The sequence below is a fragment of the Mauremys reevesii genome, linkage group 2 (assembly GCF_016161935.1).
Source record: "Mauremys reevesii isolate NIE-2019 linkage group 2, ASM1616193v1, whole genome shotgun sequence".
Taxonomy (NCBI): Eukaryota; Metazoa; Chordata; order Testudines; family Geoemydidae; genus Mauremys; species Mauremys reevesii.
In genome coordinates, this window is record NC_052624.1 from 256769000 (window position 1) to 256793940 (window position 24941).

At 40.2% G+C, this 24941-nt stretch overlaps 1 protein-coding gene across 6 annotated transcripts in view; it reads right to left on the reverse strand.

Annotated features, from left to right (window-relative positions):
* Window positions 1–24941, reverse strand: part of SYBU (syntabulin) — a 54842-nt gene that overhangs the window by 20183 nt on the left and 9718 nt on the right. For 5 of the 6 annotated variants that reach the window (XM_039527949.1, XM_039527948.1, XM_039527946.1 and 2 more), the window contains one exon: window positions 16127–16324. In XM_039527949.1, the coding sequence (XP_039383883.1) occupies window positions 16127–16324 (198 nt within the window). Of the gene's footprint in view, window positions 1–16126; window positions 16325–22684; window positions 22775–24941 lie in introns of those variants that run through there. The other variant, XM_039527950.1, reaches the window with a different exon arrangement.

Here is a 24941-nt window from a genome sequence, read left to right on the forward strand (position 1 = left end):
GAGAGAAACCATGAAGGATCTGTACTGGGCCAACACTGTCTAGTCATTCCAATAATAACAGATTATTAATAAACAAATAATTAATAAACAGAAACTGTAACAATGAAGTTTGCAGATGCTACCAAATTTGGGGGCAGTTTGTCAACACAACTGGGACCAAAGAAATCACAGCTGAAAGAACAAAGCTGGACAACACTGACTGGAAAGTAACATGGAGCGGGATTTGGGATGGGAGCAGGGAATACAGAAGAAACACATTAATCAACTAATGGTGTAATGCTTGTTCCAAGGGTTTTCACAGAATCAGAATATTAGAATTGGAAGGGACCTCAGGAGGTCATCGAAGTCCAACCCCCTGCTCAAAGCAGGACCAATCCCCAACTAAATCATCCCAGCCAGGGCTTTGTCAAGTCTGACCTTAAAAACCTCTAAGGAAGGAAATTCCACCACCTCCCTGGGTAACCCATTCCAGTGCTTCCCCCCTCCTAGTGAAAAACTTTTTCCTAATATCCAACCTAAACCTCCCCCACTGCAACTTGAGACCATTACTCCTTGTTCTGTCATCTGCTACCACTGAAAACAGTCTAGATCCATCCTCTTTGGAACCCCCTTTCAGGTAGTTGAAGATTGCTATCAAATCCCCTCTCATTCTTCTCTTCTGCAGACTAAATAATCCCAGTTCCCTCAGACTCTCCTCATAAATCATGTGCTCCAGCCCCCTAATCATTTTCGTTGCCCTCCGCTGGACTCTTCCAATTTTTCCACATCCTTCTTGCCAAAACTGGACACAGTACTCCAGATGAGGCCTCACCAATGTTGAATAGAGGGGAATGATCACGTCCCTTGATCTGCTGGCAATGCTCCTACTTATACAGCCCAAAATGCCGCTAGCCTTCTTGGCAACAAGGGCACACTGCTGACTCATATCCAGCTTCTCGTCCACTGTAACCCCTAGGTCCTTTTCTGCAGAGCTGCTGCCGAGTCACTCAGTCCCTAGTCTGTAGCAGTGCATGGGATTCTTCTGTCCTAAATGAAGGACTATGCACTTGTCCTTGTTGAACCTCATCAGATTTCTTTTGGCCCAATCCTCTAATTTGTCTAGGTCCCTAGGTCCCTCTGTATCCTATCCCTACCCCCCAGCATATCTACCACTCCTCCCAGTTTAGTGTCATCTGCAAACTTGCTGAGGGTGCAATCCACGCCATCCTCGAGATCTTTAATGAAGATATTGAACAAAACCAGGCCCAGGACCGACCCTTGTGGCACGCTGCTTGATACCGGCTGCCAACTAGACATGGAGCCATTGATCACTACCCGTTGAGCCCGATGATCTAGCCAGCTTTCTATCCACCTTTTGATGGCATGAGTTAGGAAAATCAGTGTTCTAATCCTGACCCTGACAACAATTTAACCTTTTTACCTCAAGTTTCCCCAAATACATATACTCAAAAAGGTACTCTGAGAATTAGTGTTCGAAATGTTACATATATAGGGCCTACTGCATGTAAGAAAAATAAGGAAGTCATTAATCAATTCTTGATTAAGCATCACTCGGAATACAATACAAACTCAGCATCCTTGTTGAAAAGGCATCAATAAACCTGAAGAAAACCAAAAGACAACAATAATAACAAGATTAGACAGCATGGTTTATGAAGAGAGATTAAAGGAATTTAATTTGTACATTCTAAGCTAAAAAGAAAACGGCAACAGAGGACATGATAGCAGAAAAGTAACAACAAATTAATGAAAAATTCAGATTGTTATGGGTGGTATTGCATGAGCAATAACTTAAAATGAAAGCTGAGTTGAGTGGGACTAAAGTGGGAAAATCTTGCTGGACCAGTCCCAGAATTCTTTTAATGGAATTAGGGATTCAGCAAGCTATTGCAAACATTTGCTGAACAGACAGAGACTAGTTTAAAAGCACAGCACAATTATGAAAATAAATTCTCCTGAAGGAGGATTCATTATGACCTCTTTCATATGCACAGTATTTCTCTTATGAAGGCAAAACAGACTGAAGACAGCAGAAAACAGCCAGGAAAAGTAGTGGCAAAAGCGTCAATTAAGTAAATATACAATCTGCAAAGCACATTCTCGGTCGACCTTTAACATATTTTAAAATAAATGCAGGCTGTGTGCAGTGCGTATGGCACCAGTTTCATTTTTTTTTGGCTCAGATGTCATATTGGATTGGTGTAGAAAAAAAGAGCACTTGCTGTCCATTAAAGTAGTATTTTTGCCCAAGGAAATACAGCTTTTCCCATCCTCCACCTGCCCCAATTTTTTTCCAAAACTTGAATCACACAATGATTATCTTAAAAATACCATATTGTGTGCAAGGCATTGTATCTACCGTATATTGAAACACAGCTGAAATCTTTTTTTGGAAGTGGAGGGAGCCTAAAACCTATGATTTGGCCATCAGTGTCTCAATGGCAGCTTAATAACATTAACAGTTCCATTCTGATCCAGGACAGTTTTATTCTTCTTGTTTAATGCTATTGTGTAACATAGTATTCACTGGTTGGTTGGAACTAGTGAAAACCTTTTATGCAGAATTAAACTTTTACTTATCCAGGCCATATCTAGTAAAATAGACTCTGCAGACTTTTGTGCAGAAATACAAAATATTTTAAGCTTCTTACTTCATATTGCATGTTTGAAAAAAATATTTCTTGAACAAAGATGAAGCTAGCTATCCTATAATTGCTGGTGCAAGCTGCCTCGTGTTGATGTAGAAAATGTGATCAAAGTTTAAGTATATAAAACCAGAAGTAAAAGAATACTTTAATCTTTGACTTCCAATAGGACTTAGTTGCTTAGGTGCTTTGGACATTTTTACCCAAAGTGTTTTCAAAAGTAGCATTTATTTAGTAAAGCAAAAAAATAGCAGTGACCTCTAGTTTTGCAAAGAAAACAGTTTTGGGTAAAATTCTGCTGCTGGATGCACAAGGTGGTTCTTAACTCTTATATATTGAAAACCATTCAATATTGCTTTAAACAGTCAACTGTGGAGAAAAAGTGTCAGTCTGGTGGTTAATACTGTGTACCTGAATAGTTAAAGTATTTTGTAATCTTTTTCTTTTTGGTAAATAAACGTTTACAGTAAGAGACTACAATATAAAAATGGCCATGTTGGAAGGAAAGTGTCTAAGTGACATACAAGCCTAAATGCCATTGACTTTCAATGGGACTTAGGCTCCTAAATCACTTAGGCACTTTTGAATATTTTACCTTAAGTTCCCACAGCCCAGATTTTCCAAGGTATTTAGGTGTTACTCCACGCAGCTTTGCAAGGCTTAACTGACTTATGTGCCAAGTCATTTGGTACTTAGCTGCCTAGTCACTTCAGCCCAGATCCTTTAAGGTACTTATGCATATGCATAAGGTACTCAGCATCACAATGCCTGACCCCTAGGAGGTCTGCTGCCCAGTGAAATTTTCAGCCCTGAGCTAGGCATCAGGGCTCCCCATATAATTAACAGGGAGACTTAGGCACCTAAGGATGGAATTTTAAGTAGTCAGCCAGCTGAACAGGGAACCATCTAAGCTAGCGAGGAGTGAAATGCCAAGGAGAGGGCTGAGAAGCAAGGGATTTAGGCAGCAAAATGGCTGCCCTGGTGCACTGGCTGAGGGGCCAGAGATATAGGAGCCTCCCTCTGCTCAGGACCCTAACCTGTGAACCCTCTTCCTGGAATTAAGCACCTAACAGCTAGCGGTTTAAGAAACCCATGCCCTAGCAGACAAATTTGTCTTTCTGTCACCTGCTCACACTCACCTTACATTTCCCTATGGCCCTGGCTGTGTTTTATGCAGGCATTCTGCTGCTCTCCTGATACAGGGGCTAATAGGCAGCAGGTGTTAGGTGTACTCAGGGCCGGCTCCAGGCACCAGCATTCCAAGCAGGTGCTTGGGATGGCAATCTGCAAGGGGCGGCAGTCCGTGTGTTTTTGCCCCCAAGCAGCGCGCCGAATTGCAGCCGTGGATGACAGGGGCAGTCCGTGTGCCGTTAGGGCGGCACACACGTTTCCGCCGCGGCAGCAATTCGGCGGCAGCTTCTATGTTCAGCTGTCCGCAGCGGCGCAGCTTCTGTCTTCCAGCTGAAGACCGAAGCTGCCACCGAATTGCCACTGCTGCAGAAATGCATGTCAGCGGCGGCAATTCGGCGCGCTGCTTGGGCGGGCAAAAACAGTAGAGCCAGCCCCGCATGTACTCTGAGCATGCCTACAGGACTGGGCCTTTCTGGCAAGACAGGCATTCCTCCACCTAGTTTAAGATCTCGCTTTGGAGTCCCTGGGACTTCAGTTTGAGGCAGGACTTCAAGCTGCTCGTGAGCTCTGGGATGGCATCAGTGCTTACACAGCTTTACAAATCCCAGTGGGGTCTTAGGCACCTAAGCGACTTGGGCACCTACAGGGTTTGGTGGCAGCAATGAAAATGTCAGTGGCACTTAAATGGTGGACTTGGGTGCTGTTACGATAATTGGACCAACAAATTTATCCTAATTGTAAGCTCAGTTATAAAAGAATATAAAGTTTATATGAAAATACATTAACCTATAACAACATATATTGATGGCAAAAGGTACGGAAAGGGGACAATAAACTGTTAGTCTAAACAAAAGGGCCTACTGACGTGGTTCAAGGCCTATGTGAAAATCATGTTTGGTATAAAAACAGAAGATCTGGAACTGGAAATTAATGAACCAAGATTGGTGTGTCAGATATTAGGCCTAATTGGTGGACTAAATAATGAGGGTCTGGGCTATTCCTCCTATCATTCACTTTGTGGGACCTTACAGAAAGACTTTGGGGGGGACACTAGGCAAGAACAGATGGAGGCGACTGCTGTGAGCTTCACCATCATGGCTGCCAGCCCCACTGTTTCTTGGGACCCTGGGCATTCATTATCCCGATCCTGAGAGATATCTTAACCGGACCAGAGAGAGAGGGATCCAGATAACACTGCTACCCTTACCAGCTATAGCTGAATCCCAAACACACGTAAGATTGAAAAAGTTTGGTCTTTAACAGCAGCAGCAGCAAAAAAAAGCTCCCACCCATCTCAACTAACTTCTCTTTTATCCAGTTATCAGTTATTATCATCTTTAACACCATGTGACCTTTTCCTTCTAAAACTCTCCCCAGCTAAAGGTAAAGGAACAAGGAATGCTGTTACATTGAAAGCCTTATTTAACACTTTACATTGCAAATGCTTGGACTGTTTTTCCTTCTTTCCTTTTTTTTTAATAACAGGTTAAAAGGATTTTAAATGGTGTGTTTGCCATGGCATTAAGCAGGCAGTGGCCTCTGTATACAAAACACTAGACATTGTTTAACATTGTTTAATGTTGAACAGTGACTGGGTTCTGTTAACAGCCTTGGCCCATATATTCCATCTAACTTAATACAATAGTGCCTAAAGAGGCAGATAGACACCTAAGTAACTTTAAGGATCTGGGCCATAGACCTTGTAATGCTAAGTGGAGCAGAGCAATGCCAAAATACCTTTACTAATCTGAGCCTAAGTGACTAAATTTTTTACTCTACATGCTTCATTCAAATTAGGGCTAATTGGAGCTGTATGCATATGTCATCCACACAACAGGAGAGAAATCTATTTTCTTTTTTAACACTACCATAAAATACAATTAGCAGAAGCACTGAACACCTTCCAGCCTCAAATAATCAGTTCTGTGTTATCTTCAGTTATTAATAATCTGATAGTACCTAGACTAAGGAAAAAATATTGAGGGCCTGATTTGGAGAAGTGCTGAGCACCCACAATTTCAACTGAGGTGAACAACAGCAGGTACTCAGCACCTCTGAAAACCAGGCCCTTTTTAGCAGTGTAATTATTACTGACAGGAAGTAAAAAAACAAAAATAGGTTTAAATTTCAGTCTTATCTTGATACAATTGGATTTATGGCTGAGTTGGCAGCCATGAACATAAAAGTGAAACTCGATGTGAACTAACTATGGACGTGAATAGCAACTCAACTACTCTGGAAAAACTAATTTTTAAACGTACAGATTTTTCTGTCAGAGGATTTAAAAGGACTATTCACTCATAGTTTGAAATATGGCAACAGTTGTGGGATTAGTTTGATTTGTGTACTTACACTGGGGAGATAATCTGCTAAATTACTTAGCAATCAAATGGAAAAGACCCCTTAATAGTCATTGTTAGCTCTGTTACAGTCCTCTCTGCTTGTGTTTCATATTAGCCAAAAATCTCTTTGAATGGTCAGGTCTGAAAACTGAGCAGTGCTAATACTTTATTGGACTAGCAGGCTGGGAATTAAAACGTTACTGCATCTTGTAACTGGTACTGCATCTTGTAACTGTCTGATGGCTTTTCCAGGCGGTGGATGCACCACAGTTGTGCTGACGAGGTTAAATAAAGTAGAATGTCCTGAAGACCACACTGGAAGACCACCTAGTCTCTTTGTTAAAAAAGCAAACATTCTCGCAAACCTAATGCCTTAATGGCTGGCACAGAGTCACTGTCACGTGTAGACAGCCAGGAAAAGTCATTTCTTTGCCTATGTGAGAAATACATCTGAGATTATTAAAAGGGGAAAACGCTTGTGGTGATTTGAAGGCCCGGCCCAAAGTCAGGGCATGGTAGAGTGGCACTGCTCTAGGAGGAGCACTGGAGAAAGCCTGCCTCAAATAGGCACACTCTGTCATGGTGCCACTCTTTACGCGTGGTGGAGAGTGCAGTCTGCTCCATTCATTGTGTGGGAGCAGATTGCTGCCTCCACTGTGTCAGCTCTATTCTGCCAGTCAGTGTGAAGGGGGCAAGGTCTTGACCACATATCCCCCTGCTGCCTTCTCAGCATCCTGGGCCTGCAGAAGCTGCTGTTAGCACCAGAGCAGCAGCAGCACAAGTGAGATGGAGAGGGTAAAGTTCTTCACCGCTCAGCAGCCACTTGAGCCAGTCACAATCTGGGCTTTAAGTCCAATGACTTCCTGCTGTCTGTGCTTCTCTCAGTGTGTGAACAGTTATGATTTAGTTCGGGTTGGGCCGGCTTTGAGCAGGGGGTTGGACTAGATAACCTTCTGAGATCCCTTCCAACCCTGATAGTCTATGATTCTATGATACAGCTGCGACTCCTTGCACATAAAGAGGTACACATAGAATTGATTTAGTTGGTATTGGTCCTGCTTTGAGCAGGGGATTGGACTAGATGACCTCCTGAGGTCTCTTCCAACCCTAATATTCTATGATTCTATTATTCTAATCCTTTACTGTGATGTTATCTATCCTCATATTTACAAGCTTGGGGAATAGTCAAGACTACAGCCTTATACCAAAGCACTGCATCTTTTACTTTTGAAGAGAGATGTGTATCTTAATTTCTCTGTTGAATATAGTTTCATACTGGTGTATCCATGGAGACGGAGCCTTTAATAACTCATTGCGTTAGCAGGTCAAGTAAGCAAATCTACACAGCTCCATAGCAACAGATGTGAAAGTAAAATCAAGCCTATCAGTAAAATGTGTAGCAGGGCTCTTTGCATGCAGCATTAACTGAAAGCACCAAGCTGGCTTTATGAATGGACATCGTCCATTTTGAGAAGGGCCAAAATGAGAGGAAAGGAAACAAGCAAAAAAGAGCAATGTCACAAAATATTTGTTTTACAACGTATTTGTTAGCTAGACAATGTGGTAGACAGGACCTGACAAACTTTATCATTCTGCATCTGGTTTTGAAGCCCGTGCTACAGCTAGGCAAACGTTTTGGGCCAAAATATTTTTTCACCAAAGAATGCAGTTTGGAGTCAACCGAAACATTTAGTGAATTGGTAAAATAGTGCCACCTAGACGCAATAGTCCAGTGGTTAAGGCACTCACCTGAAATATAGGAGATCCAGGTTTGAATCTCCACTGTAGATCAGGCCTTAAACTTAAATCTCCTTCCCGTCAGCAGAATGTTCTAACTACTAGGAAATTGGCTATTCTTGGGTGGGTCTGCCCCAATCTCTCTCTTAAAGCTGTTCCAGTTTTGTGTAAACAATTGAATAATCAGTTATTTGCACAGCTCTATGTCCACACACAAATTGGAGAGAACAACAAGAGAAAATTCTAGGGGGAACAAACTTTGGATGACATTATGTTTCTACTTAGGACTATTTCCGATGTCTCTGTTATGTCCACAATTGGGGTGAACACACTTTAAACAAGCAAAGCACATAATCATTTTAAGACACATGGCATATGTTGGAGCTCTCTCTCTTTTTACTGCAAAGCAGACATTCTAAAAAGCAGGTAGGAAGCCCCCCAAAATCATGATCAGTTGACCAGTATACATATTGTTCTCTTCTAAACACTGAGCACAGTAAGAAATCTGGTGCTCAAGATAAACATAACACAGCTGGCTTTGACTCAGTGAACCTGGAATTCACTCACCTCTATTACTCTCAGACTCCCCTAATCATTACACCACCACTTGTGAATACAAACAATCACATCAGCAAAACACTTGTACACCCATCTGCCAGGTGGAGTCAGCAGAAACAAGAGCTGGGTTCAGTATCTAAGGGTTCCTCTCAGCGATACAAAACAGAACCAGCTCGAGTCCCCACCCAGTAATCTGGGAAAACTAAATGCCATTATGGGTGCCTCCTAGAGGCAATACTTCCCAACTTCCAAGCACTGAGTCTGTGTATACCAGGAGAAAACTTGTATGAAAAGGGAAAGGGAACAATTCATTAATTTGGGAAAACACCACAACCACAATTTGAAAGCATGCAACCATAAGAAACACACAATACATGGCAATGACGTTTGTCTCAGTCTGTCACTTTGCGATGTCAAAGTCCAACAAATTAATGGCCCTTTAACATGCCACTTCCCTTTTCCCTCCGCTGCACCTCACTCATGGTTGGGTGTCCTTGGTCAGCAAGGACCCAGAGTTCAAAGGTGCATTCTTGTAGGTTCACCTTCCACATGTGAAAGGTGAGGGGACAGTGCGTCAAGCAATGTCTCTGCTACTGCTGCAACCTCTGCAGCTGGCTCATGTTCCGTTGCTGATGCTCTCTCTGCTGCCCCCAGCCTCTGTACTCTGCCACTGCTGTTATTTCTGCCACCTTTACCACTGCTGCTTGCCACTCACTGCCACATTTTGAGGGTCCACTACTTAGCCCAACTCTTAGTGATTTCAGCTCTTAAGGATTTCACTGGGTAGTGGGGAACCTCTGAGGTATTGCCTCTTTGTTCTCTTTGACCACAACACTGTCCCTACACCAAATCAAGGCTTAGCCTCTAGATCAGGGGTCGGCAACCTTTCAGAAGTGGTGTGGCGAATCTTCATTCATTCATTCTGACTTAAGGTTTTGCGTGCCAGTGATACATTTTAATGTTCTTAGAGGGTCTCTTTCTACCATCCAATATTTAACTTTCTTGACTGCTCCCAGGAATTAGGCACTGATCCTCCAAACTTTTGTACATAAGTAAAGTTAAGCTTATGCACAAGTGTTTGCAGGATAGGAGCCACAGTGCATACCCAAACCAAAGCCCAGATTTATGACCAAATACCATTGTTCACAATTATACCTCCTTCAGATGACAGTGCTCTTGAAATGCAGAAACATTAAAAGAGGTTACTAAGTACTGTAAAACAAATGACAACAGAAAGGGATGTATTTTATAATCAGTCTCCCTGCCCCTTCACACCCCTGCCCCTATGAATCTGCAAATAAAATCAAGCACAACAATTTATTTTATGGATCAAATTGGGGGGAAACAGCAAGGCTACACCCCAAGTACAGCTTTTTAGATATGTTAATTTCACAATAAAACAGAACGACCCTGCTTTTAGCATATAGTTATACATTTCCTAATGAGCACTGGCAGGATTTTAAAATGCATTTCAACATGATAGTGAAAGCACAACTTGCTATTAGTAAAGAACAATGGAACCATTCCCATTACAAAGCATCTAGTCAAACTAGGACATTCTGTGTCTTTGAGTCTGAAAAGCAGACACAGTTCTATTATTTTTTCCATTGTTTGCAGAAATGTGCAACAAACCGAGAACAAACAAAAGCAACCTAAATGCAAGAGACAAATGTTGTCATATAAAGCCATTAATAAAACAGCTTCTTTTCCCGCCCCACTCGGAAAACAAACCTACAGCTTTATGACCATGAGAAATGTAAGGTTCTTCATGGCAATCTATATATCACAACAGTTCCTAATATAATCCTCTCCTAGGATTTACAGACAATCTGGATACATACAAACTATTCTGTTTTTGGAGTGGGGTACCTACGTTCTGGAGTCAGATGTTACTACTTCTGTCTTATCATGTTAAGCAGAGGAAGCTGACAAAGGATTATCAGAATTATCCAGCCAGGTCTCCACAATATAAACTAAATTAGGGGCCTTTTCAATGATTCACTCTTGGATAGTGATGAACTTATTAGCCACTACCCTTGCTTTGAACTGCCTGGACCAAACAGTAGAGTCCAGGCAACCATGGTCCTGTGTTCCCAATGATGAGGCACCAGATGAAATCAGCAAGACTGTTAAATGTTAATAACCCAGTCTCCTGTCTACCCTCTTCATGACTGTTATAACAAGGACTGGAGAAACCAACACTTTAGGGAAACTGTCCCTTCCTCGTCTTCCAGCTCATGGAAATGTTGTTCTGCCCTTTCCGTAACGTTACAGTGCTAGTTGATGGGGCACAGCCTCTGAGCATCCACAGTCAATACAGAGGTGACTTGACTCTAGACTAGTATTCACTCATGTGGAGGTAAAACACAATCCTAAACCCCCATAGATAAATCCCCCATACACTTTCCCCCATACAGTTCACAAATCAACCACCATGAACATTACCAGTTACACTTTGGATAGTTTATTACCACCTCATTAAAATCACTTGTTACTTGACAACACCCGTAAAAGTAGAACAGATCATAACAACACTGCACAGTAAGTGTAACATTTACTCAGTGTAATGGCAAGTTGAATGACATTTTAAAATAGCTAAGGATCGTTAAGCCTTTCACTCATTCATATGACGTGCATAGGATTGAACTAGCAGCACATAGGTATCAGAGACAGAGCAGGACTAGGGCAAGTGCACACTGCCATTACAGATTAATTGATTCTGGTGTGATGCAGTCCACACCTATTTAAAGAAAAAAAAGTTGATGAATGACAAGGCTCAATTCTAAATGATTATTATTGGACCATTGGTCACTACAATGTCCAAAATGTCCTTAACATCACCATGATCTATTGACACAACTATAGTTACAATCTTTCCACCCGATGAAGGGAAGAAACTTCCTTCCCTAGCTGAAGAAATAACTACCGAGGAAGCACAGCTGACCTTTGGGGACAGAAGCGGGCACCTGTGCTTCATATTGTTCAACAAAGATTATTTTAGCTATTTCCGGTACTAAGTGATTAGCTCCAAAAGGAATCTCCCTCCTATGCTGGACTGAAGATGTCCATGACACTTTGAAAGCAAGACCGTAGGTCTTGATTTTCTGAGCGGAAATGAAGAGCACTCCCACTAGACCTATGTGCCAGTCTACAAATATCAATATTTAGACACTTAAAATTGAAGGTAGCTTTGTGCAACTTTAACAGGCAAATACTGTATGTTGCTTAAAAGGCATTTTTAATTCAGCTATATTTTTATTCAGCTATATTTAATTCAGTAAATCCCTGATTCCTCTTTTTTTATCACGTCTCTATAAATTTATCATGAGTTCCAAACTTAGGGCCTGACTGAAAATGCCTTATTTACACTAGTAAACAATTTTTCATAGGACTGTTCCCATTAAAATTGCACAAGTGAGAGGACACAGAACTCAGAAGAACAAAAAACCTGCCAATGTTCTTAATAAGATTTCATGTGACTTGCAGGATTTAGAGATGGGACTTATCAGATGTCTTGTAGAACATTCTCCTGTCAGAACTGTTCTCTGCAACACATTTCCTACTGTTTTTTATTACTGAGAAAATCAAAATAAGATTCATGAATCCTGAGATGAAAAGTGTCGTGACGCTTTGCCAGGAAGGCCAATGTGGATTAATGCCATAGTACTTATTGCCAGTTTCTCCTCATCCTTCTTGAGAGACTCAGTGCAAATTTTAAATGCTAACACACATTCATCTGTGTGTTGTCCAATGTCTTTTGAATGAGGAGTATTGGTTTCCTTTTTCAAACTGGTTTAGAAATTCTTCTATAATAACACTTGTTTGAATCAGACATAGTGCACAATCAATATATTATAAACTGATATGAATAAGTAACATTTCTAAATATACAAAACTTTCAGTCACAGGTTTATCACAATGCAGCAACAATGCACTGGAGGATTAAGAGTGGTTCACTAGGCAGACAATATAAATTATGCATGCATCCGACGAAGTGGGTATTCACCCACGAAAGCTCATGCTCCAATATGTCTGTTAGTCTATAAGGTGCCACAGGACTCTTTGCTGCTTTTACAGATCCAGACTAACACGGCTACTCCTCTGATACGGAATATAAATTATGAATGGATTCTTAAAACTTACATTTTTATTAGACAAGAGCCACAAATGATTTACTTCAATATGCTAGTGTCTTATGCTCCAGAAACTGATCCCATGTTGCATTTGACTTTTTCAAATGTAGGAAGTAGAGAGAAACTGATAATGTCAGAGCAACAAAAAAATTGTTGGACAACAGCCTGGGAACAGGCTAGGGAAGTCCCAAGAGCACAATCTAACGACTATCCCACACTGAGATTTCTGGAATTATCTAAATATTTGCTTGAGTGTTACTGCTGGAATAAAGGATTCCCTGGGCATATAATGAAAAAAACACAACGGACAAACGCCCAATCAAGTGGCAGTATGATACATATATATAATTACATAAGATTAGCTCAGCACAGCATATCTGTAAATTAAGGTGGTGTTACGGGTGGTTTATTTGTAGCTCCCCATAAGCAACCACTGTTCTGCTACTCTTCTGTGTAAATCCCATACAGATATTATCTTCATAAAACCAGTGTGAATTGTTGGGAGAGAGGAATAATGTTATTTATATATTTAATTAAAAATATCCTTTCAAATGGCTGGGAACCATCAAGTTGTACATATAAGCAGATTATGTACGCAATCACATGGATTTATTCCTGTTACTCTCATACTTCCTCCCACTTCCCTCTTATTGTTTCTTCATTACCCTCACTCTGAATATTGTGTTCAATTAGATTATAAATTTCTTGGGATGGGGCCATATCTCCCAAGATATGGGAGATATGCGAGAGAATCACCAGAAACTCTTGCACAGACAGGGTGTACGAAGTGGACCTACCTCACACCAAGAGAGAGACAGGGAAAGCAGAGCTAAACAAGCATTGCCTCAATCCCCACAGCCAGAGGGAAGGGAATAGAGCTCAGCTCTCTCTCTCCATTTAAAGAATATTTTCTCCTGCCAGTTAGGAAGAGATTTCAATCTCATTTCATCAAGAAAGGTGTGGTGTAATTGGTGAAAGGAGCTTGAAAGTACTTTCTGTGGCACAGGAAACCAAGAATCAAGTACCACCTCAGCTACTGCCTCTCGCACAGTGGAGATCTGGCACGTCACAAGAGCTGATGTACTTGATTTCTCAGGACAAGGGTTACAACCTTACTAGAGGAACATGGTATTGTGGACTCAGCTATGTACTGGCCCTGACAGCCACAAAATAGGCAATCTGCCTGCATGAAGAAGGCAATTGTAATGAGGACAAAATAATGTTTCTCCAGAATGAATGGGTGGGGATCTCAAAGATATAAATATGGAGAAAACATGTGTTCTTGTTGCTCAAAGGACTATCACAATTAAAAAAAGTAGTTTATTTCAATATCCAAAGCAGGTCAGTCTGCAGAGACTTATCTCAAATGGAGTCTGCTTCCAGTTGTTAGCAAGAGACTATTAACTTCATGTCATACTGTAATGCACATGTAATAATTTGAAACAACAAAATTAGTTAATGTGTCAAGTAACTTAATAATCTTACATGTACAGGGGCCTTTATCCAAAAAGATTTCCAAAGTGCTCTACAAATATTACCTTTGGCTATATCCATATCCAAATAACTTTCATTCAACAGACTGTATTTATCTTGCAGCTTTGACCAATTCATGTGCTCTACTCACTCCACCTCAAACAACCCTCCACACTAGGGCACTTGATTTAAACAAAACAAAAAACAACACACAAACATGTGCCATAGAAATGTTTCTTTCTCTCCCCCACAAACAAATATTACACACGTCCGTGACACCACGGTTCTGATTATATTTACTCCTGGCCGAGCGTAAGGTTAAAGGTCCAATATCTCACGAGCCACCTGGGTTAGATATAAAAACCTCACAATGTTAGAAAGACAGGAATTTCCTTTTCCAATAGTAACAGGCATTTTGTCTTCAGCGCTGATAGACTTCAAGATACTGGACTGTAAAATCATGACATTACGATGTGATAGTAGGGCTGTTCTAGAGATCTCTAAAATCAGTTATAATTTTGCTTTTCTTATGAGGCCGGTAAAGTTTAATTCAAGGCACGAAGGCCTCTTGCTAGGGTTTTTTTTTCTTTAAACTCATTAAAACAATTTTAAAAATTGTTTTAATGTGTTTAAGGAAAAACACATTAAAAGTGTGGTTTAACAAGAGTGTAATGACATGACATAAGCTTTGAATGACTTGCCCAAGTCACTTATGGCACAAAATGATTCTATTATACGTAATCGCTTTGTTCTCAAAAAGAACTGCAGCTGCCTTCAGGGTATAACATTGTATTTGCTTAACAGCACCTCAACCCAACAGTCTAAGACAGGAAGAAAGTGAATTATCATATCTAATTGGAACTGTAGGTGGAATTTAAAATAGAAGATACCTTCCCAAACTGGAATCTGGGAGTGCACCTGAGCTAGTCCACCCCGCAGTAAGTACCTAGGGCTTGATTTTAAGTCCACCGTAGTAAATGGGAAAGCTCCCATTGATGTTAGTGGTGCAGGGTCAGTTGGGTCCTTAGAAATCTTTAATGAACGTAAGTGATCAGAGACTTAATTTTACCCCTCAATTGAGAGCTATCACCTTGGTTACAGAGTGCCCTCTAAAACCATGTTAGGTCATTGATTCAGAGCTCAGAAGGAACAGACCTTGTCTACTGAATCAACTCCGCTTATTAGAGTGTAATACTACTGCTAAAACATTTCACCATTTGGTAAAAAACTCATACTAACAATTACATTTAACTCTCAACTCCACAATGGAAAAAATGAAGAAAACAAGCCCTTTGAAAAGGCAAACACACAAAAGCCATTTAAAAAGGAGGTAAACAGTAGTGTTGCATAACATTCCCCATACCCCAATTTCCCTTACTTGGGATCTCACATAATCCTCACACCAAGGACCATATGGTCCAATGATGTTCACATTTATTAAATCTATTATTTCACATTTTATTAAGTTAAGTTAGTGTCTGAAAACAGTAGTAGCCAAATTACCCTCTTGGATGCACACAAAGAGCTCTCATTAAAATCACACCGGTGCACTTATGAGCAAAGGGACAGATATTTAAAGGTATTTAGGCACCTAAACATACAGATAGGTGCCTAGCTGAATTTTTTAAAACAATGGGAGTTAGGAACCTAGGCACTTTTGAAAAACCTCTAGGTTTCTATCTGCATCTTTAGGTGCCTCAATGCCTTTAAAAATCTGGCTTAAAGAGGCTTGATATGGAAAAAAACATGTGTTTAAAGAAGTTAATCAAAGCTCCTTCCATCACAGTCCCAGAATGATTTATAGGGATGTGTCACATAGGAAGACAAACAAAAATATGTTCAACTTCTACACAGAAAAATTTGCATTTCAGCACATTTCGTATCACATCCGGTCTTAAACAAATTATAGCAAGGTCTCAAATTATTATGTTGTCACTAAAAAGATCCACTCCTTACTGCTGTTCAAATCTTGCAATTAATCATATATAAAGGGCCGAGCACCAGCTACATAAATAAAATCCTCTGTGCTGCCTGATGAGAACTTTGTAAATATATTGTACACATTGAAGAGAAATTAATAAAATGAAACGATCTAAAATGCACTTACCGGGTTTTACAGGGTTTGTCTTTGTTTCCTTCTTGTATCGCGCAGACTGTGGGTTTCCTTCCCCCACCGTTCCAGCATTACATTTCTTTTTGGTATAGTCTCCATCACTGCCAGTACAAAAACTAATTGGACTGTTTCCAGCATCAGAAGGAGTCTTAACGGGAGATACTGATTGGCTACTAGGGCAGCCAGTGTCATCTGAAAAGACAAAAAATGAACACAAGATTTGTTAACTAATAAGTAAAATGAAGAAGGCAGAAAACGTTTGGACTATACTACACACAAATCAGAAACAGAGTTCTCTAAAACACACAACCTGTGCACAAAGATAAGACTCATTTTGTTCCCACGTTCCTGCACCCAACAACTGAACAAACCATTTCGTGGGTGCAATATGGTTCTTGGATACGTAACTGTTATAAAATGCCACTGTAAATATTTGTTTCCATAATTCTGTGAAGGTACAAAATCAGAGGCAACTTCTGAAAACCCGGAGCCAAGATTAACTTCTTCTTACTCAGCATGGTAATCGAATATTATAACATAAAATATACAAATTAAGAAATGTGTTAAAATAAGAATTGCTTTGTGTGCTTGTGTGCATGTGACATATATAGCCAATTTCTGACTGTGCACCTCCCATATGTATGTATGTAACTATGGGCCAAGAGTGAGAATGGGGCAGCTTTTTCCCCACAGATCCTTCATACCAGAACTATGGAAGGGCCTTCAAGTCGAAAGGCATAAGCTGTATGGTTACAGCTGATCAATTTGAGAGTGCACTATCAACACATACCTGTTTTGGTGACAGTATGTCCTACTGACTATACAATATATATTGTCAGTGCTTCTTTAGACTAAGGCCTTAACTTCTGTGCTAGAACACAATTCAATGCACATACCAAATACTTTGGACGACTCATTTATTTGTGTCTTTGACGTACACTTGTCTATAGCAAAACATCACTGCAGATAATATAATGTATATTGTTAATTTTAATTATTTACTATATTGTACAAAGCATCTAGCGTTGCTTAAGGATTTTGGTTGGGCATTTTTGTCTCTGTGATGGATTACAACTGAAGTATTTGTTTTGCTTTGGTATTTTTCTGGGTTTTTTACTGAGCAACTCCAGTATTTTATTATCCTATAAATATCTACAATATGATAAGCAAACTGATCCAGAATATTGATTCATTAGATTGTTGCAATCAATGTACACTCTATATGCATGAAATTCAGAAATGTAATTATCATTTTATTGAAAACAATAAACATGCCTCAACATGAATTATTTTTCATTTAAACCAACTTTTTTTATTATATGGAGATACATCTATTTCATAGAACTGGAAGGCACTGAAGGGTCATTGAGTCTAGTCCCCTGCTTTCATAACAGGACCAATCCATCCCTGACAGATTTATTTCCCAGATCCCTAAATGGCCCCCTCAAGGATTGAATTCACAATCCTGGCTTTAGCAGGCCAAGGCTCAAACCACTGAGCTATCCCTTCCCCTCCTTTTTCATTTCTAGAAAGTGGCTGTATGATACCTGGCACGAAAACTGCTGCACAACATGAACAATACTTCTGTGTAAATCAGCATTAGTGTGCATAAGCATTAGCTTTCATCTTTTGGAGATACAGAAATGGTGGTTTATTCAAAGTTGTACAAACACAATAAAACTACTAGCACTCAAATACAAGTCATCGTAAAAAGGTATCCAGTCCAGAAAGTCAACATATTTAAGAAAAAAATCCTTCCTACTGTTATTTGAATGCCTCCTGAATACTCACCTCGTTTGTGATACCCACAATAAGTGACTTATTTGTTTAAATTATAATATACATTATATTTAAAAAAAACTGAACCATGATGTCACTTTAAGGTCAGAAATATCCCATGTCCCAGAGAACTGAGTCACTTATTTGTTCTTTCCAAGGGTAAAATAAAGCCAGTATCTTTCGCTATTCATTTGCACTGTGCATTCATCTTGTATTGTCTTCATGAACAAAACTCCCCTCCACAAGCTATAATGTCACACCCCCAGATGTACCTATACCTTAACTAAGTACACAATCATATTTCTGTAACCACTGTTACACTGCAGTTTGCTCATTGTCATGTCTATAATTCAGGTCTGCTTCTGCAATAAGCTCTGCATGGGGACCAGGCTGAAAACCATGTCTACCCATAGAAGAGGGGTAGAAAGAAAGGGCTAGAATGTGTAATGTTACAGTCTGACTGAGAGTAAGGGGCAGCACAGAGCTAACCTAGGATCAGACCAAAGAATGGTTATTAATCATAATTCCTCTCTTGCTCCCACTTTGTTTTGGGAGGGAAGTAAAGTTATTACATCTTTTTTGTGAAGTATCTTATTCCCCTTATGTGCCTGGTCAGTTACCCTGGCCGATGAGGGCACTCTAACCCTTTCCACCCATTTGCTTGCAAGAGTGAGTCTCAGACAAGCTGTCTTTGCTCTTCTCGGTGTGGCTGGAACAACCAGCCCTTTACACTGCCAAACAGGGAAGTAAGAAAGGGCCTACTTCACCATACTCCCTGTGCAGCTGAGTAAGAAATATAACAATCTAGCCCAAAAGTAGCAGTGGCCAGTCCGAGTTAGTTCTGGGGGGCTTTGCCTGCTTCTAGCAATGTTGCTGAGTCAGGACAACCATATCCACTTTGTGAATTATCTGCAACGCCCACAGGTGAACAGTGTTTGCTAACAGTCTATTCCAAGTTAACTAAGAGACTGAGCAGGTTCCTACCTGACCATATTGCAAACTTTGTTAGCTAATACTTTTGATTGCTGCAGATAAATTAAGTTCCATACTAAATTTGTTCGTTTTCTTTTGGCAATTTTACGGGTACCCCTTTTTCTTACCCCCCAATTAGTCTCAGTTCCTCATAAGATAATAAGACAGTTAAAAGATCTATTAAACCTTTCACTCCAATGCCCTGCTAACACAAGGTTCTTCCTTACATTATATTATCTTGTTCTTTATTTTACTAATTCATACAAATCTCATGATCAAATTCAATATGCAGAGGAAAATAGAAGGCAATTTCCTCAAGATCAATACTAATTTTCTTCTGTGAATTAGTCAGCAGGCCTCACCAATTTTTACCACATAAACATGGAAAGAGTATGCACAATTTATCTACTGGACATGGATTGGTTCTGCTGAGTGAACTCTTGAATTCTGTTTAAGCAACAAATTTCACTATTTCTAGAAACAACGTCTCTTTCAAAGCATACCAAAATTTACAAAACCTTAACATTATATTTAGAATATAGTTTAGGCACAAAGTATTTTAAACAACAGGGAGAAACTCTACTTCAAAGTATCTCAGGAGCTGATGAAATCCTGTGAAGGTGTTTTATTTTAAAACAAACAAAAGACTCCTACCCACAACTCTGAATTAAAGCATTAAGAAAAAGCAAAAAATGTGCAAAACCAACAACAAATTAGGAGATAAGCAGATTAGCAAAAGAAAATACATAGAAAATGCATGTTTTGATCAGCAGACAGTTAATATGGCCACTGATAATGTACTGCTTTCACGTCCCATTATAATTAATTTGATTAAGCTCCACAGCTTGCATTGTGATATGACACTTATCAAGGGAACAAAGTGAACTTGGCACTTATAACAATAAGTCTTCTCTAGTCATATCATTTCTGACCTTTAGACACTTCAACAACTGAGTCAGAGTTTTAACTTCAGCTGCAGAAAATGAATGGTTTTATTGTACTCCTCTTTCCTGTTACTGTTTGTTATTTTTAACAAGCTATACACCTAAGGCTTCTGTGTGAACTTGTAATTTAATCGTTAGTATGGAAAAAGTGAACCTGTAAACATTTTCTGGATCTAGTTCATGCTGCCAAAGAGACATTTTTTCCTTAGCTGTATCAGATGTACCTTTCAATGCAGTGTCTTCTACAGGATCAAAATGTTCAGTATCGCCAAAAGTAGCAGCTGCACATGCAACAGTACTGTCTATCACAAGGGGCAAGATAACCTCAGCTGTGAGTTGAGAATGTACCTCTGCTAATCAGTTTGCAGCTGACCATCCCATTAAAAAAATGGAAGGGGAAGGAAAAACACTGGAAGGGGTGCACATTTGCACATTCTAAACAAGATCACCCATCACTGTTCTTCATCCCTCTCTCATGACTGCTACGAAAATCTAAAAAAAATAGTTTTAAAAACAGTATTTCAGCTACATTTCCTACAAAGCAGAGCACTGAAAAATCTCAATAGCATGTTTACTCCACTAGAAAGAGTGAAGCTTGGCAGCATGTCACACTAGTATAGCCAACTTTCATCCCACACATATACTCAGGTTTATAAAAGGATAAGTCCTTAAAAGCATTTACTGCCAATACCGAGTTTCTTTCAAAACAATCTTTAACAATGTCATGTAGACCATTTAAGGTGTTTCTTTATACACAGGTTCCTTTAAATGCTGCTGTCCATTTTGGGAAAGAGAGAGGTTGTGAAATATTTGAACTACCTAGAAACAGGTCAGGAAGGCAAGATGCCCATTCCTGAAGCTGTTAATCAAATAACTGAAGCATATAAATCCAAAATGGAATTTACCATTAACAACTGTGAGAAAATATTAATGTAGTTTGCATTATGGTCAGCTAAGGACTCAGTTTCGTAACTCAATGGGAATTTTGCCTGAGTACGAAAACTCAGGCCCAGGCGGAACACTTCATATGGTAGTTCTCCTGAAGACATATGAGTTTTAGGAAGCTATCACAGAGAGAGGGCTTGAAGAACCCTCTTTAGATGGTACCACTGTTGACCTTCTGCTTAGGAATTGTTTACTTTTATTTTATAAATACAGAAAATATCAAATACACACCAGAGCACATATGTTGAAATATATTGCATAGCTTTCATTGTTTTCTTCACTGTATCTATATTCTATTCTTTTGAAAGCACCCTTGTAAGACCATCTTGTAAATTAATCATCACCTTGAATGTCAACTGGATTTTATTGTTGCAAACTGCCTTTAATCACTACGCCTAAGATCTGATGATGCACCTGCCAACTTTCAAACATCACTACCGGAGTAGTGTCACAGAAAACCTACAGACAAATAGGATCAGCAAGAAAACTACTCAGAGTGTTGTGACATTTGCATGCGCTGGCTAAAATTCAAATCTCAAAAAAAGTGTAAGCATAAAGTACAACCTGAGTTGTAGTATTACTATGACTACTGATAATATTAGAAGGTCTTCTATCTTACCTATATATGGTTAATCAGACTTTAAAGCTTCAGGGTATACACTGATCACTGGAAATCAGGAAGGAATTCTCTCTCACATATATGCACATCCTATGTACAGCCATGCTCAACTGGCTATATGATACAATTTTGTATGGAGGAGGAGAGAGGAATTGCCTTCCCCTAAAGCAGCGTTTTCCAAAGTTCAGGTCATGACCCAGTATTGGGTCGCGGCATGTCAGGCACTGGGTCGCTCTGGTCAGCACCGCCAACCGGAACGTTAAAAGTCCCATCAGCAGTGCTGCCTACTTGCTGCAGCAGTGCTTGCCTACTTGCTCCGACACCACGGTGGGCCCAGAAACGGCCAGCAGAAGGTCTGACTTCTAGGCGGGGGACCACAGGGCTCTGCATACGGCCCCCACCCCGAGCACTGGCTCCGCGCTTCTATTGGCCGGGAACCGGCCAATGGGAACTGGGAGGGATGACACCTGCAGGTGAGAGCTGCGCAGAGCTGCTTGTGCACCTCTGCCAAGGAGCTGGACCTGCTGCTGGCCGCTTAAGGCGCAGTACGGTCCTCGGTGCCAGGACAGGAGGGAAGCCTGCCTTAGCACCCCCACTGCGCCACTGACTGGGAGCCGCCGGAGGTAAATCCGTGCCCTAACCCCGTGCCCCAATCCCCTGCCCCAGCCCTGAGCCCCCCCAAACATGGAACCCCTTCCTGCTCCTCAAACCCTTCATCCCCAGCCCCACCCCAGAACCTGTATCCCCAGCCTAGAGCCCTGACCCGCTTTTGTATTCATAGTTTACATACAGGCTTTAGAGTCACCCAAATCCCAGTTTGTGGCTATGAATCACTGCATACTGCTACCCAATGTTTTGGGCGGGGGGAGAGAGCTGTGGTGGTGGAGGATGAAGGCAATGTTATGGTCCAAGATTTGCATGACATCTCTCAATCCTAATATTCTGCAGTCTCTCTATATATGGAACTCCTATTGATGTCAGTGGGAGAGTAATTTATCAGGATCAAGATATGACATACAGATTTTGTTATTAAAATACCACAGAATCTCCTACGGTGGAACATGTTCTCTTTATTAAGCAGTATTTTGGGCTTCTGATTACGGACAAGGTTCTCTTATTCTGTTTAAACCTTGCAATGCTTGTTGATACACATGACACCATTAACGCAATACAAATTTGCACTAAAACCATTTAAAAACAAAATATCTTGTATTAAGTATTTTTAATGAAAGATACAAACACAGAACTTCTTAACACGGAATTACCGGTAAGTCATATACAGAGGGGACAAACCTGGACTCCAGAAGGGGGAAGATGCTAGGTGCTCGTTTCTTAGGGCGTAATCCAAAATGCACTGAAGTTAATAGGAACCTTTCCACTGACTTCAGTAGGCTCTAGCTCAGGCTTTTAGAGCTCACGGTGCTGACTGATATGTAGAGCAGGTGACAGGGATATTCAGAAGGTCAAATGTCTTGGCTTCCCAAGCAGTTGTACAGTGCAGTGGTACAAGGGCAGTCATTTTGTATGAGGCAACAGTGGAGAGAGAGAGAGAGAAGTAGACAGGAGTCTGCACTTCCGTACATATAAACTTTTTTAACCTCCACATTTAAAACCTCTCTCCATAAAAATATAAACACTAACCAGTAAGCTAACTAAATTCCCTAATCATTCCTATGCCCTAGCAGGAGACCCTCCAAGTAAAGAGCACTGAAAAATGGACACAAAGGACCAAATGCTGCCCTTGAATAAGAGCCACAAGTGAGTATATAAAAGCAGAATTTGGCCCTATGTCTTTAGAAAATGAAGATCAAGGTGCCCACACAGCTATGCCAGGTAGAGCATCTACAGCAATGGGTCTCAGAAACAAACTCGCACAGCTTGAGAAGGACTCTATTTCAGATGATATAGTTCAAGCAAATGGAATAAAGAAGGACTGTGAAAATGCTTTCGATATCAAATGTGGGGACAATTTAAAACACATTTATCTGTTGCAATAAATGTCAATAAAAGAAAACATAAAACTAGGAGTCAGGGGAATATGCTAACAAAACATTCCTTCTGATGAAAACAGATATAAAGATAGGGAGATTGTAACATATAAGGAAGCTAATTATAATAACCTTACATTTGGTCTCTGCATTGTTGACCCATTAAAATGATCCAATTTTCTCTTTTTTTCTCCTCAAAAATATACAGTTAAGCGTGTAGTTTAACAATGCTCTTCTCTGGGTAGCTTTCCTAATACCCAAGCTACCTCACTGTCCTAGTGAGAAATTATTTCAGCCATGACTGAAGGTAAAGCATGTTAACTGCATACTGTGAATGAAGATGTCTCTTCTATAAACCTGTACAGATCCTCAGACTCAGTTATTTGCAGCTAGTAATAAACATAGCTTATTCAAACTGATTTAAATAAGTATTTGTGCATGGCTAAATCCTGTTTGCTTTACTCACACAAGCACTATTCCTGAACTCACTTCAAGTATCAACCAATAACTGGACCAATCGGCAAAATAGTCTAAAGTGGACCATGCATGTGAGTAATGTGAACAGGATATGATAATAGAGAACTTTCTGCTGCAGGCACAGTGAATTTACAGTGTAAACACAGTGAACATAGAGGCCAAGATTTTCAAAAACAAAGGCCTAAACTTAGGCTCTGAACTCTGTTTTTGAAAATCTTAGCCAGAATTTTCTAAATGCGTAACAAAGGTGCACCTGTTGTAACCACTGGTTGTCATCTAACTCCTAGATGACTAGTAGTACTATGTATATTTATTAACAAGGAGATATTGCAGGTGAGAATAAAAGCCAGAAGAGTACTTTGCATTTGAAATAAAACCGCTCCTCTAGCTCAAACAGCCCTTTACTACAACTGATTATTAAAACACATGTTCTAAAGCATCTCAGCTAACCAACTATTTCTGCATTGTTTCCTATAAGTCAATAGGTTAAGAGTCTTAAACAAAGATGAATACAAAGACTGAGAAGAAAAAACATCAGCATTAAAATGCTGATTAAAAAGATGAGCTATTCAGAAAATGAAAAATGAAAAATGAAAAAGTATGTCCCCCTCCCCCCCCCAAACTGACTAGCTATTAAAAACTGTTTGCAGTGTAGTTGTAGCCCTGTTGATCCCAGAATATTGGCAAGCCATGGAGGATGAGGTAATATCTTTTATCAGACCAACTTCTATTGGTGAGAGAGAGAAGGAAAATTAGGCTTGCCTTCTTTGGGAGTTCCTGCCTTCTACTTTGTAAGACACTGAGGGTAGAGTTAAAGCTTGTCTCTTTCACCAACACAGGTTGGTCCAATAAAAGGTATTACCTCACCCACCCTGTCTCACTATTAAAAAGGCAGACTAAACAGACTATGGAATTTAGTTACTCTAGGCCAAACGTTGCCTTCAATCCATAAGTAACTCCCCTTGTTTGCAACGTCTTGAAACAAATTTTGAAAGAGAAAGTAGTTAAGGACATAGAGGTAAGCGGTAATTGGGATAAATCACAACATGGTTTTACAAAAGGTAGCTCGTGCCAGACCAACTCGC